The sequence below is a fragment of the Hippoglossus stenolepis genome, chromosome 7, assembly GCF_022539355.2.
Source record: "Hippoglossus stenolepis isolate QCI-W04-F060 chromosome 7, HSTE1.2, whole genome shotgun sequence".
Lineage (NCBI taxonomy): Eukaryota > Metazoa > Chordata > Actinopteri > Pleuronectiformes > Pleuronectidae > Hippoglossus > Hippoglossus stenolepis.
In genome coordinates, this window is record NC_061489.1 from 17,945,230 (window position 1) to 17,960,946 (window position 15,717).

At 41.9% G+C, this 15,717-nt stretch overlaps 1 protein-coding gene across 1 annotated transcript in view; it reads right to left on the bottom strand.

Annotated features, from left to right (window-relative positions):
• Window positions 1-15,717, bottom strand: part of kdrl (kinase insert domain receptor like) — a 43,869-nt gene that overhangs the window by 14,961 nt on the left and 13,191 nt on the right. The window contains exons 9-24 of the mRNA XM_035161307.2: window positions 15,224-15,393; window positions 13,861-14,017; window positions 11,913-12,027; window positions 9,269-9,377; window positions 7,867-8,151; window positions 7,509-7,655; window positions 7,202-7,330; window positions 6,070-6,176; window positions 5,460-5,589; window positions 4,761-4,865; window positions 2,762-2,875; window positions 2,546-2,634; window positions 2,254-2,407; window positions 1,401-1,498; window positions 631-753; window positions 239-350 (exon numbers count right to left, since the gene is read on the bottom strand). Of these exons, the coding sequence (XP_035017198.2) occupies window positions 239-350; window positions 631-753; window positions 1,401-1,498; window positions 2,254-2,407; window positions 2,546-2,634; window positions 2,762-2,875; window positions 4,761-4,865; window positions 5,460-5,589; window positions 6,070-6,176; window positions 7,202-7,330; window positions 7,509-7,655; window positions 7,867-8,151; window positions 9,269-9,377; window positions 11,913-12,027; window positions 13,861-14,017; window positions 15,224-15,393 (2,144 nt within the window). The remainder of the gene's footprint in view (window positions 1-238; window positions 351-630; window positions 754-1,400; window positions 1,499-2,253; window positions 2,408-2,545; window positions 2,635-2,761; window positions 2,876-4,760; window positions 4,866-5,459; window positions 5,590-6,069; window positions 6,177-7,201; window positions 7,331-7,508; window positions 7,656-7,866; window positions 8,152-9,268; window positions 9,378-11,912; window positions 12,028-13,860; window positions 14,018-15,223; window positions 15,394-15,717) is intronic.

The following is a 15,717-nucleotide window of genomic DNA, read 5'->3' on the forward strand; positions in this document are numbered from 1 at the left end:
TTTTTATATTATATAATCGTATATTAAATATTTTTGTATATTCTAGTTTCAACTTGTGCCTAACATTTGTGTTTGCTGCACAGTTTGTGTTTTAAATATTATAATAAAATGGATTTTTGACTGATGACTTTGATGCAGATCATTTGGGATCTTCTCAATCGACCTAGTGTGAGCCCCCTTTTACATTATCACGGTTCCTTTGCTCCCTTGTATTATCAAACTGAGCCACGACACTTACCCAGAGAGAAGATCTCCCACATGAGAACACCGAAAGACCAAACATCACTCTGGGTTGTGTAGATCTTGTCAAAAATGGCCTCAGGTGCCATCCACTTGAGCGGCAGTCTGGCCTATGAACACAAAATTAGGTAAGAGATCATTTACTGCTTTATCTCACCAATGTACAGTATCTCACTTATTAATCACTTCTAATTATAATGTCGAATTGGTTTAAATTATGTGAGCTGGTCCTGATTTTGATTCAGCTAAACCTAATTTGCTCTCCACTTACCAAGGATAGCTGAATTTTCTTTTCTGCCTAGTGAGTGATAGCTTTGTTTCAATTAGAGTATTTTCTCTGCTCTGCTGGAAACACAGTCTGTAAGATGCAGTAGACTTGGATAAACTCACATCTCCTTTGCGCACGTAATCAGGGTCTTTGTAGATGTCCCTGGCAAGTCCAAAATCACAAATCTTCACAACATTGTTCTCTGAAAGCAGAATGTTTCGTGCAGCCAGATCCCGATGGATGCACTAATGGAAAAAAGGAAGAAACAAAATCTCGTTCAGTGAGAAGTTTACATATACGAGTTCAAGTTCTCTGCATGCAAGTGACTTCACAAAGGTACGCGGTGTGCTGAGGCATGGCTGCTTGCAGGAGCAACACATGGTCAAGTCATCAGGGATATTACAATAGAAAATGATGTGTTCCATATCCAGGCTAAGAAATGGTCTATAAGAGGTTATTTACAACAATGGCTGCATTCTCTAATCAGTCCCATCCGGTCTCCCCGAAATTATGAATGGCTTTATATGAATTAGATCTGGACTTCAAAAACACAGGAAGTCAGAGACCATATGAGTCAGAACAACAAGTAAATCAGCGGTTGGGTTTTTTAGGTCATTTGTTGTGTATCTGTTCACAATTTAGAAACTTTCAACATGATCTACATGCATGATAACTGTAAAACATTTGACCACTCATATATTAATGTCAGTGTACACAAGCTGTCGGACATCAGTTGTTTAAAAGCTGCACATAAACATGAATTAGCATCGTAATCCTTCACTATGTCAGGTCAAATTTAAATCAAAATAATATTATCTTTAACATTATCTACAAATAATTTATAGACTGTTTTTCATTGTAGAGAAGATGATTTGTGCAAAGAAGAGAATACCTTGCGTGAGGCCAAGAACTCCATCCCCTTAGCGACCTGGAAACTGTAGCAGATTAAATCTTCCAATGTCAAGACTCTCTTATATAAATCCTCCGATTCTGTGAGAAAAAAAGAAAAGATCGTAAAGCTTTCCCAGTTAGAAGGATTTCTCATCGTGGACATATATATGGCCTTTAAATTTAGGAAAATAATCCTACTCATGATTTTAAACGCAATCACAGGGCTCCACACCTGTCACATCAATCAGATAAGATGAAACAGTAAGAACTCTCATGAGGAAACTGCAAATGTAAAGTACCGGACTACAACCCATCAACTTGGAAATTCATCCTGTCACGTATGTGTCTCCACCTACGCACTGTTTTTAAAACATTCTCTGCAGATGTAAGATAAAAATCTAATTATAATTCCCCCTGTTTTTCAGATGTCAGGTGACACGTGTGGTTATGGACCCAGTGCGCTGGTCGGGGGTCTGAGAGAGGAACTCACAAGGAGTGCTTCCACTGGCCCACCTGAGTAAACAGCTAATCAAACCAGAAATAACACATGAGGAACGACACGGCCAACGTGCCGGTCCTGAGCTGGGGTGCGAGAACAGAGAATCGCTCAGGTCAGGACAGGAAATAAACAGACGCCTCCCCAGGCTCAGTGGGGTGACAGTGGCTCCTGCTGTAGTGATTGTACTGCTGAACAGGAGGAGGAAACGTCCCATCAGAGGGTGGAAAACAATCTGAGGAGGGCTTTCATTCCTTGGCTGGAGGGGTGGAGCAGAGGTGAGGGGAGGGAGACAGCAACAGGGACGAACAGAGGGGGGGAGGGGGTCGAAGGGAAGTAAGACGTGCTTGGCCTTTACCTTCTTCCTCTTCCTCTGAGTCACAGTAGCTCTTATCTTCGATGAACCCAGAGCTGGCGGAGCTTCCGGTGCTCGCCACGCTCTCCAGGCGGCGCTTCATCAGCTCGCTCAGCTGGCAGGACGACCCCGATGACACCACCTTACCGTCCTGGCTCTGACCAGCACACATATATCATGGTAAATGAGAGGAGTTGAAAGGGCGGCTGTAAACCAGTCCCTCCATGCTGACACTATACTGAGCCTGCATCTAAAATGAAGAGAAAGTGAGCGTTCTAAATCGCTCGTGACTCACCTTGTAGACGAGGAAGTCTTCTCTCTTGCTTCTCAAATAGTTAGACAAATTGCCGTACTTGCAGAACTCCACGATCATCATCAGAGGTCCTGTTAAGATGGTACATTTCGTATGATTATTCCTACAGTACGCAATGGTTCACAATAAAGAAAGACAAAAAAGATAGATGAAAATCGAACCCTAAACTGACAGCTTAATAGGAAACATAAAGCTCACCTCCAGGCTTCGTGCAGGCTCCCAGCAGGTTGACCACGTTCAGGTGATGGCCGATGTGGATCAGGATCTTTAACTCTGACATCAGAGCTTTCCGCTCATTGGACGTCGCTCCTCCTGTAATAATGTAAACACAAGAATTGATTCAGTGTATCATTGAATATCCTGACAAATAGGATATACACTTTCACAATGAATAAAATGTTCTTTTAAGCTCTTACATTTTGTTTAAAAATGAATCCCTCATTTTTACATTTCATGAAAATTATAATAAATAACAATCCATCCATCAGCTGTTCTGTTTATCCTGAAGAACTTTTCAGCTTTATCCAGATTTGTTTTACAATAATACAAACTTTCCAAAGAAAAACTCTTTTTAAAAATACCATTTGGTGTGAATCACCCCGTAGTAACTATTTATTGTTCTTTCTTTGTCTTCTGTTTCTGTTGCCAGAGGCAATGTTGTTTACAGCAAACTTTTGTAAACAGTTTCTTTTCGCTGCTGGAAACAGATGGGGACTTATGAAACTAATAATGCAGAAGTCTGTAAAAACAGAAAAATATGAGCCTCAACCCTAGAATTTAATGTGTCCCTTCAGTTTGACACAAGTACATGACAAAATCTGCAGTGAACATCCAGATAAGGATATTTTTTCATCTTGTCTTATAAGTCATCAGAAGAAATTCTTCACAGTGTTAAAGGTTTGAGAGAAAGCAAGAAAAAAAGCCTGAACCATGGTAGCTGGATTACTGGGGAATTTAATTTTGAGAGTTCATTAAATAAGATGGAAGAATGATAATATTGCTTTAGGCTGAGTGATACGAAGCAGAGTTTGATGGAGGAAATCCTAAAGATACACGCCAACAAAATTAGACAAATATAACGCGGAGGTGCTCACATTACATAATGAACTATAATATAATGACTTCAACCTGAAGTAAGAAAGTCAAGATTGTTTTACGTTGTTCCGACCAATCCGATATTTATGAGCTAGAAGCTAAAGCAGCCAGGGAGTCTCCAGCTAAACCACGGTCAATTTGTGGAGACCTGCTGCTTTCCATTAAGTTTGACCTACGACTAACAACAGCCAAAGTCTGTTACTCTGAGATCTTGTGATTTATGCTGAGACATGATTGATGCCATGACAGTGACCAATACATCTAACCAACAACCCAATATTTCACCCTCTCTGAAACATCATCCTCATACCACCAATCACTGAAAGGTATTCAGTTTGTCTCTCTAGTAATACACACACAAAAAAAGGAGAAACATTCACATCGCCACCTGGCAGATGTTTGCCTCCACAAACCAGTCGAGTTCCAGTTAACATCCCTGTCTGACTCCAGACTAATATAATATATGTAGGGAGGACTGTGAAGAAATTCAATAAAAGGCATCAAGTCTAAGTTGTCATAATTAGCGTATGAATTGATGAGTTATGGGCTGTTTCCTGTTTTCATTTTGACCCGACTTTCATGGTTTGTTGTGAATATTTGGAAACACCCAAAGAGGATTGTAAATAATTCTGAAGGCAGGCAATTGTTTCGAAATGTTCGAGCCTCTGAAATGTGGCAAATATGAACAGTTTTTATTTGCTCATTGGGTTTCCTATCTTACACTTTTGAACTCGTCCTCACCTGCAGATCTTGGACACTGGTCCGAACTGCGAGCTCTGCATACACTCAATCTCTTCATCAAGAGCAGGGTTAGAGGTCTTAGCCTTTAGCTCTAACTGCACTTTGCAAAGAACACACATTGCACAATTTGCTTTGACCCGATACACCATACAAACATTAATTGCAGGCACATGTGGTGCAGCAGCTCATGAGTCTGTAACTTGCAGGAGAAATAAACCCCTACAGTGAATGATGTGACGTTAATGCAGGCCTGTCTGTCGTGTGATAAACCAAAGAGGGGAAGGGGTTAGACCAACTAAAGTTTTATCAAAGTATCATATTAGAATTTGGTATTAATTTCTAACCATGTTTGACATCCTACCTTTCAGCATTTTGACAGCAACAGTCTTGCAGGTCGAGAGCTTATCGATGCCAAAGGCAGAAGCCTCCACCACTTTTCCAAAAGCTCCGTGGCCGAGAGTCTTGCCTGGCGAAGGAAGAAAAGTAGGTTGACATTAGAGCTTCCTGTCCCTGGGTCGAAAAATCAAACTGGACTCTGTCAGTCGGGTTATGGGTCTGTAATTAAAACAACATGCTGGGACTGTGATCACCAGACAGTTTTTTCTGGAGAATTTATGGTTCACTTACGACTGGATGACAGCGCAGGTCACTGATAAGTAATGACCCTACACAGCAGCTGCGGAGACGGGTGACACCTATTCCATGTACCTTCATGTGGCTATTTATGTCCTCACCTTCAAACACTTTAAAGATGAACTTTTAACCTTATCTTTAAAAAAAAGAGTTTTATCTCACTGTCTTTCTACTGCTCATTGCTCTGTTTTTTCCAGATTAACACGTTTCTGGTAGTTTGTGCTATTTAAATATGTTCAAACCAGAACCATGAAACACATGTGAACTTTTTGCACACACACAATATCGTGAGATAATTTCACAGCATGATTCTCGATGCTCCGGTTTTGTCTACATATTACTTCAATCGCTCAACTTTTTCAGCAATAAAACAAATGCCTGAGGATGGCAAGCAAATAATTAATAAAAAATAAAAAAAATAGCTCACCTAGCCGAAGACGGTCGCGGGGAAACTCCCATTTGTTGCTGTCGTACTGGAGAAGATCGTTCTGCTCCTCGAGGGGACACTCATCAGGGTCAATAATGATAGATGGACCCATCTTGTAGTGAGCTGGTTGCTGAAGGTGTGCGAAACAGAAATATCGTGTTAAAGTTTTTGACAATTAAAAAAACATGCAACAACTCAGATTTTTTATCTTAGGACTAATTTAAAATTTGGTAAATATTCAAAACAATGGCATGAAATTGTAACTCTACACACACTTGGAGTCAAGTAACGACCTCACACAGGCTGCAGAGGCATTCATGTTCATACTCGACATCAATGAGGGCACAAAAAAATGTTTCCTCACTGTTTTTGTGGCACAAGCACATCATGTTCTCCTTTGAGGTTACACGCTACAAACAAGCACTTCCCAGTTGTCAGGAAATCATAAACACTTGCTAAATTTGTCCTTTCATTAAACTGTATTTCACAAGAAACACTGAGTCAGTCGCTTGCATAAAGTCACTGGAGGCGACTTATTTGGCATCAAAAACAAGACAAAAAGCTCATCTCTTGTGGATCTGTGAAAAAGGCAGATGACCTAAGGCCTCACCTTTCTCAGCTTGCGGATGAAGAGGATAAGCATGAGCCAGAGGAAGGTGGCTGCGGCTCCCGTACACACCAGAATTATTACCTCAACGTTTGCCTTCCCTTCATCCCCTGGAAATAGAAGAACTGTCGTCAACTATCAGATCTTTTTGGAAAGAAAAAACACTGAGTACTATTATATCAACAGTGGTTTGTGCCGTTTTGTGATCAAAAGAAAACAGACGGTTACAACTGAACAAATTGAGAGCCTGGTTATTCACTGAAGATGCCAAGAATTTTATTCCACATCATTCTTTGGTTTATTTGTCTCTTCATAAATTTTCTCTGAGAGATTGTATACAAGATGGAAGTGGAAACACGCTCCGCTGTTTACTTCTGGTTTGTTTGGGACATGAATGCCTGACTTTTTTCCCATAGGGTTTTCTTCCCAACACTACTTTTCCAGCCATCCATGTCAACGATCTGAAAGCTCATATCCCTTGAATCTCCCAAAAAGTTTTTCCAGCTCTTATTTCATGCAATCCATAACAAATCAGCCGAAGCAGAACCTGCATACAGCTTGTTGTTGGAATAGGCTTGTGGTGAGGATGGAATGATTTCAATAAGCATCTAGACAAAAGTTCAGCTTAATAAGCATCTGCACAAAAGTGCATATAGACCGGCACAAAACTGGTTGCATGGTATCTCAGTTACATTCAGCTTCACATGTCGACGTGTAGTTCATTTTACATGTCGAAGATAGACAGGCACACACACTTTGAGAGACAGGCCTTCTGCACTGTTTATCTCCTGTGTGTTTCCAGTCCCTTGGCTGTTGTAGCAGTCAATCTCTTTGCACTCATTAGTGGACCTCTTAACACTTCACAGAGGTCATGTCCTCGAGGCAAGGACCCTCAGCCAGAGCCTTGATCATAAAACCCAAGAAGGAATTCACTTGGCATTCCTGGCAGCTACAGATTTTCTGTCAGGGTCCGTTTTTCATACTGAAGTTGACTCTGAGCTATTTGTCTCTGTGAGAAGATGTTTTGATTGGACATGAGCACACACCGCTTCACACTGAGAAGCCAGTAACTGCAGCAGGTGGGAGTGTTAATCTCTTTTGATGGCGAGGTAGTTATGATCAGAGGGGGACTTACCGAGCACGGTAACGACTGCACTTGTTTTCGCGACACCCTCGTCATTACTGGCTACACACTCGTACAGACCCTCATCGTCTTTCTTCACCCTTTCGATGGTCAGGACTCCGTCTTCTCCCAGTGATATACCTGCAACATACAGACTCTCAGTCAAACTGGTGCCAACTGCTGTCACTGTGGTGATCAATCAGGTGAAATGTTATTTAATTCAGACACTTGAGCTTGTTAAAGTTGAAAATGAACAACCTTTGTGTTGTGTTTATATTGAATAAAATTAGCACAATGAACAGAACTAATCTCACGTTACCTGGGCCATCTTCCACTGGAACACCATTTTTATACCACATGATGTAGGGTCGAGGAACTCCCAGGGCGAAGCAAGCCAGCATCAGGGTGCTGCTACTGTTCACATCCTGATTCGTCAGATTTTGACTCAGCCAGGGGCGTTTTCTCGCTGCACAGAAAGAAAACAACCCATTTCCATTTGAGATGCTGTTGATCTTTTACTGTCTAGCTTTGACAATGACTCATCAAGTAGTCAGTAGCATGCCCAGTTTTCACACAATGATAATTTGTATCTATTTAGCATAAGCTTATTATTGATGATTGATAGATAGATAGATAGATACAATACAATCAGCTTTACACATCCTTCTCTGACTTACCATCCACAATAAGGGCAGCGTTCTTCAGCTCAACCCTCTCGTGCAGCTTGTACGCCTGGCACTGGTACCCTGCAGTGCTGTTTTTGGACACATTATGCAGATGGAGAGCAAGGGAAATGGAGTAGCGGCTGAGCCGGAGACTGGATACATTGGCAGTGACTGTTTGATTCTTGGAGTCCAACCACCTCAGATCTGTGTAAAGATAGCGAGCTGCCCGACAGGTCAGAGTGACGTCATCGCCTTCGATGGCTTTCCGAGGCTCAGTGGTAACTTCCTCTGAGTTATCTAGTGAGACACGTAGAAAATTAGGGTTACAACATTGTTTACTCTTGTACTTGTCAATAAGTGCAATGATCAAATGGGGTCAATGAGAGTTACTAATTATGAATAAATAGCAATGTCCTGGAACATGTTGCTGGCTGGACATCCTATTTTTGAGATACAAAGCTGCTCGTCACAAGGCCAGGAATGTCAAATTTGCAGTTATTTCCTGTTTCGTCACTGTTAATTGGAAGCACGTTGCCGGTCGACAGTGTCACTGATGGTGCTCCTGCACTCATCCAATTGGAGAGAGGCTGAGTCTGGGCCCCAGGGGAACCAGACTGTGCTTGTTTATTCAGATTGCTGGAAAGCATTCTGTGTTCAGTAAGAGAAGACAGCTGTTATTACAATTCTGTCCTCTCTTTTTTTTTTTGCAGCGTTCTATCATTCTCAGTTTTCCTCACTTCTGGAAGAGACAACGACTCCTCTTCGGAATTCTATCTCACTCGAGATAAACCTTTGGTACCTGGCATCTCCTCAGATATACTTTCACCTACATTCACCCGAGTCCAAAATCAATACTGTACTCTTCACTCCACTTTTAAGGAAATATGATTAATTCAGTTGCAAAGTGAACAGTGCAAAGTGACACCTAATCCCCAGTCTTATTACATAACTGTCTCAATGGATATTGATTTTTGGGAACATTTGGTAAAGCACAGACGCACATACAAAGTAGAATTTCCTAGCAAAAGTCCCAGAGAGAAAGAGGAAGGACCCTGCAGCAGGAATGCAGTTATTCATAGCTGTTTTTAAACGCGTGCCGTTATAGCACTCCATATGGCTCAGGACATGTTTGCCTCTCTTCCGCCCTGAAGCTATTCAGCTACAGTGGAAGATGGTTTCAATTAATGCCCCCCTCTGGTCTCTTTATTGCACAATACAATCTGCACATTCCTTCCCTGCACTTGCAATTCATTACAGCGTGCACCGCTTGTGTAGATCATCTGAAAGAATCCAGTGCACTGTATATTGCGGTTTGCAATTACAATAAACTCAGTTAAGTATGTCTGCATGCACATTCGACTGCAAATATTTAAATGTTGATGCTTGTGCTGTCGGGTTATGGTGACCCACTTACCATACACATAAAAGGGGATCGTCAGGGTGCTGAAGCCATCCTCATTCCGGGCCACACAGGAGTACTTTCCTGACACGCTCGCCTCTCCAATCACCAGCACACCCAAAGTCTAATTGGATCAATACGGCAATTATTACTGATTATTCAAAATAAATTAACATATTATGACAAATAAGTGCTTCATATCACAGTTTTCTCAAATGTGACTTTACTGTGATTTATCCTCGGGTTGTCAGTTCCTATCAGACTAGTGAGTTGCTGTTAATGAAGGCGAGTAAGAGTCTGCACTGAGCCTCGTCTGTTTTTTACCCTCCAGTGCGTCACATTAATGAAAGGGTACATCTGGAGTTTTAAAACCCACTGAGTTTCCCTCAGACCTGCTCTATAGATCTAGCGCCGCGGCTGTATGTCCATTTCCTGGAAAGCACTTCTAATGCCACACTCAATTTTCTCATCATGCTAGTACAAAATTTTAATGGCTTAAATAGACGAAATAATAAGTGAAACTTGGGTGAGGGCCAGATTGAATGGGGCTCTGTTTAGTGTTCGTACTGACATCTGTTTTTTTTGGGGGGGGTGAGCTACATCAAAGAGAATGAATGATGTGGGTGTATTGTCTGGGTGTATGTAGGCCAAAACTTCCTGGATTTGTATGTTGGGACCATTGTGTTGACTCTGACACACACAGACGTAGCCATGAAACAGCTTCAGCGTCCATGTATTTATGGTGTTTAGAACACAAACAAGCAGTAAAAACACGAGTTTTAAAAGTATATCATATTGTCCAAATCATGCTGTTATGACATTTGTCAAAACACTGACGGAGTGGTCTTATGGTATTATGTTTCTGCTATTACTCACCACAATGTAACCCTAGCTCATAAACAGCCACTTAAATGGTTGCACACGTCCCTGAGAGGTGACCTGACCAGAAGCACTGTGACCTCTGTGCCCAGGTCTTCCCCATGTGTTTTCCTTATATTATGACCCGGGCCGGTCTCCCTCTCTACCGGGTCTTCTGGGGAGCCACTCAGAGGCCCGTTCCCGGCTACGTTCTAATTCACAGGCCAACACGATTTATGTGATGTGACAGAGAGGAATTCACCTCCAACAAATCCCTATTCTTTTAAACTTCTGCTTGTTATCATTGACCCTTAGTCCTAACCCACATAAAGCAACAGCGTTTGGACACGGGTACTTGAAAACAAGTGCTGCCTCCCTGCTTACTTCAGAGACATATTAGAACTGATGCCTAAAAGCCCAATTTACACTTAATTGTTAAGCAAATAGTTGTTATAGAAGATTGATAAATTGTCTAGTTGTTCACCTGAAATACTGTTTAGGTTTAGATCATCACTGATTCCTCTCCAGTTGTATGCCAATGAATTTAAGCCCTAATTTGAGCCAGCCTGCTATAATGGGGTTTATTTAACCTAATCCTATGGACTGACTTTTGCAAGATAGTGCAGGCCTGCTCTTCATTATGTTTTGGGAGATCAGTTTTAGTAACAGCCTCCCCAAGTACATATGCATGGATGGCATGTTTTATGCTTGCATGGCATTATGTGTTTGCTGTCCTTTAAGAAAAACTGACTGACTGCTAGGTTTAACTATGATGCCTCAATACTGAGCACAAATGTAAATTTACTTCATGAATCTTCTTGAATTTATAGTGTAAAATTAATTATTTCTATCTGCTGGCATAGACTGTTTTTGTCATCATATCTTATTTATATAATCCCAATAAGTACATGTTATATTTGCTGAGATGACTCATCTTCACTTGCAATGGCACAACATAGATTCTAGACAGGTTTATTCTCATCCTTTGGCACATGCATGCTTGAAGCCACATAGCCTCTGAACTGTTTATAAAGCTCAAGTCTAGAGTCAACAGAAAAGATTAACTGATGTCACAACAAAACAATGTGTCGGCGGCCAAGAACGAAGCTGCAGCTGTTTAATCTACAGGTCTTCTTCGTGTGTTTCACTTCAGTAGGAGGACACTACTGAAGTGTATCTTTTAGTTATGAGAGAGCAGGAGTGGCAAGAATGCTCCTTAAGAGATCTTGCTTATAGAAAGGCCTTTACCTCCTTAATTTATGTTGCACATGCACAATATTAATCAATATATCATCTTCCTTTTAAGATGTACTTCATCATTTACATGATTTCCTGTATTTTCTTGGTTTTATTCCAAGAACTAATCAAGTCTTATTTAATGTGCAGCAATGAAAAACTAAACTGATTTCTTCAAAGCCTCTACGGTGGGCCTTCTCGTGGGTTTTGGTCACAGTTACATAAGTCAAAAAACTAATGCAGACAATACAAATCATTTTCAGTGAAGGGAAGAACAGCATCACTGCCAGTAGGAGGAAAATTGTGAGGATTTATGGATTTCAGATGTTGAATCTGACTTTCAAGCACTGGTCTTGGGAGATTTCTGCTTGAATCTGATATTGCTCTTGGATGTTTTGTGGATCTCTACACAGCTTCATCACGTCTTGATTGTTCTCAAGTAAATACTGTTGATTTGGTCACAGCTATTTGTTAACCACATTTCACAGTGAGAAAAGTATCCTATTAGTGTATCCGCCATTTAAATAGTGAGTGGAAACACTACACAGTAAGTCAAACCACATACCTTGTTTTTTCCTTTAACCAGTTCAGGCTTGGCGCTTATGCTCTTAATCCAGTTGTGCGAGTAATTTCCCCTGTTATCAGTGCTGACCGGGATTGGTTCAGTGTAAGAAATGCAACTGCAGGAGAGAAAACACACAATACATGTACAAGTGTTAGACTTTGAACAATGCAAGTGAAAAAAAGAGACTTTCATGTTGTTTTAATTGGGAACCGGGGTGTAACACTAGGAAAGAAAGAGATTGATTTGGGTAGAGTCCAGGTCTAGACCAGTTTGTCTGGGTTATAAAACCTAGAGAAAGGATTTGACCCCCCACCCCCAAACCCTTCACCGCCCGCGGTGGGGAACAATCAGCCTGATGAGAGGAGAGGCAGAGGAGGAAACAGCAACAGCGACAGGAAGGGTTGTGCTATGCGTCACCTCGTACAGGAACACCCCCCCAACATTCTGGCTAGAGGAGATAAGGTTGATCGTAAGACCTTGGTGATCAACATGGGAGAGAGCTGATAACTTCTTAACCTGGTGATAAAGACACCCCCATGCTTCTGCTTCCTACACTATCAGCCCTATGCCACATCCAACACTGTGAGCTTCCCTCACCTCATCAAGCTCCCAAAGATTTAGATAAGATATGATCTTGAAGGGCGACATGTTGGATTTACAGCGACAGGTACTTTGGCGGGTCAGGGCTGTATAAAACAAACATTTTGCACAATTGGCCTCCCACCAGGCTGTGGCGGTTCCTCTGTCTCATTAACTGGCTGCCACTGCCCAGCCACTGTTCCTAGTGCCAGTCCTGATTATCTTTAGGCCGACAAGAAGAGTCGCTTTGACCCAAGTAACACTCTGCTTGTAATTATCACTAATCTGCCAAGTACAAGAGGGTTTTTGAGATTATTTATTTCATCAAATAATGGAGACACAGGTGGTTTAACACTGTGTAAACATAATTTAGTCTCTTTCAGCCCACAGTGTTGTTTTTGTTAATGGCTTTGAAGCCTGATAATCCAAGGGTAATGGCCCATTGTTTCCCTCATCTTACAACTTGCAGGTCTCCCTCTGTCAATGACGAGCCAGGGTCTCAGGGAACGTTCATCTACGTTTGTGGGTTCACCACCAGTCCGGTATTCATACACGGTCAATCATACACTCAGTCATGTACGGCTTTGTAGCAGCTAGGGGAATCTGAGATTAATATATTCCCCCCATGTTTCCACTTCAGCCCACAGAACCGCTGACCACAGACGAGAGGGCAGCTCTCAGGGGCCGCGTTTCTTTGATTAATTTGTCATATTCTGGGCTCAAGTCAATTCGGTCAATCTTGATCTGCTTTATAGTGGGATCCCTGGGCTGGAAGGGTGGCTCTGGATGCTGCACTTACTACATCTGCTGTTAAGTCTGTAATGCTTGATTGTCTGTGTGTTTGTAAATACAACTCCAGTACTGTGGTTGTAAGTTTTTGCCCTCTTACATGGACGTGGGATTTGTGCACAAACATTACATTTGCAGTAAAACACAGAACTTCATATTTACAACAGTAGAGACATTTGCATTGTTTACTGTTGCTCTTTAGCCTGACATGTGGACGAACATGCATATATTCAATAAGCAGTGGACTTTAGGAGTAAAGTGCAACGTAAATCAAATCTTTTAGTCTTTTAGTGGCATGTAATTGATTTGAATGTATTTTAAGTTGGGTATTCATGACTGATATGGTTCTGCTACATGTTAACATTTTTCAAGCATGACAAGAATTTTGGACAAAGATTCCATAAAACAAAGTTCTCTGCCTATAAAACATCTTTACAATGACATTGTGTTTAAAATTAGGAACGTTTTGCCTCTGATACGGTAAAAAATGTTCATGATTGAAGAAAGTTAACAGACCATGAATGCATGAAATCCAGAGTAAGCATTTCTCTGCTTGGAACATAGCGAGATGGTGACTCACTTTGTAAGCGTAGGATCCGAGCGACATGGCTGCCAGAGCCACGTGATGGTTGGCAGGGGCAACCCATAAGCAGTGCAGGTTAGCTGATGCTTTTTGCCAAGCATGTAAGGCTGAGCGTCCACAGTGGCAATCTCCGCCTCTGAAATTGTTGGCTTCACTGTGAGAGAGAAGCACACACACACACACGCACGCACGCATGCACGCACGCACACGGAGAGAGGGAGAGAGGACGAGAGAGAGATAGAGAGCAGGTTAGATCCTCCATCTGCCATCCCAACCCAACCCAGCCCACTGTGGAATCTTATAATGTCTTTATAATGAGGGATGGCAGTCATGATGGATAACCATGAAAAGGTGCCACTGACACCAGTTGTGCTTTAGACACTGTGTACGAGAAGAATGACAGGATGATTGGCTAGCACAGGGGCTGTAGGTCAAAGCACGACCGCACCGTGGCCCGTGCCCAGGTCAGGGTATCAACCATGTGCGTCGTAATTAGTAACAGGCAAAGATACTCGTCCCACCTCTGGAGGTAGCACACATCACACGGCCATTGTCACTGTTCCGAACAGGCAAAACCGTCAATCTACATGCAGTGACATCGCTTGGCAGACCACAAAAATCTGCATCCGATCACACACACACTCATCACATTGAACACAGTCATAATCTGTAGCACTGTGACAGCTCTAAACAACTGATGAACAGAGTTTAAAATAGCTCCCTAATTGATACCAGCAAAGCCTCTTCACTTCCAGCAAATCAAGCCAGAAGGAGGCAGATTTTTTACATTTTTTGGCACGCTATCGGGATGGCTTGACAATGTTTAAAGAATGCAATGAAAATAACTCTGCCCCCCCTGGGTAAGACTCAAGTAACTGATATACACTGTTCTCATGCTAAATCATATATAACCTTGTGTTGACAGTTATAAGCACTCTTTGCAAAGTCATCATTGAATTACATGCACAGTCCTTGTTTCGTTATATATGCACGGTCCAGAACATGTTGCTTACACGAGCTGCACTGTATATACACATAGTGAGGATGCAAATAAATGTTGGGGACTGGGGAGGTCTGAACGGCTGGAGTCTGTAAGCAGAATAGAGCCCAGGCCATTTACACACAGCGAAAAGCCCCTTCAAAAGAGCCCCAATAATCAACAACAGCTGCCCCGGCTACGTCAATCCAGCCCTGGAATCAACAAGCCCTCAAATTCCTCTCATACTAGAGCTGCTACCTGCCGTCCAGCGCACTGGACCGAAAGCAGCCACAGCGCCGGGGCTGCCACAGTCCAAAGCCGAGGCACTGCTTCATTTCCTCAGGATGCAGAGTCATTATCAGGTTTATGGCGACAGCTTACCCTCGACTACCAGAGTGTAGCTCAGATTCTTGTACAAGCCCTTTGATTGGCTGCCAAGGCTTATGGTGAAGACCCCAGCATGCTTCTGCTCCACATCCGTGATGAATAAGTTGTAGCCAGACATCTTGTAACAGGTGGAATTCTTCTTGATAAGGACCCCATCCTTATACCTGAAAATTAGAGCCACAGAAAGTTATTTTTATTGTGCATGAACAATAATATTCTTTTTATTTATTAGGCACTGCATAATTCTTGTTAATCATAAGAAAAGGCTGTAAACGAGCCGCAGTTTTCCTCAAAAACTAGAATAAAATAATGTATCATAGTTTAAGTGTACAGATAAAAACAATACACATTAAATATATGGGCAAGCAAGGCAAGCGCAAGTTACATAAACACTGTGAGAGACCATAATGTCAGAGATGAGATGGAATGATTACACATTATTGCAGGTTTGGTTTGCTTGAAGCCATATCTCAAGTTAATACTGTACC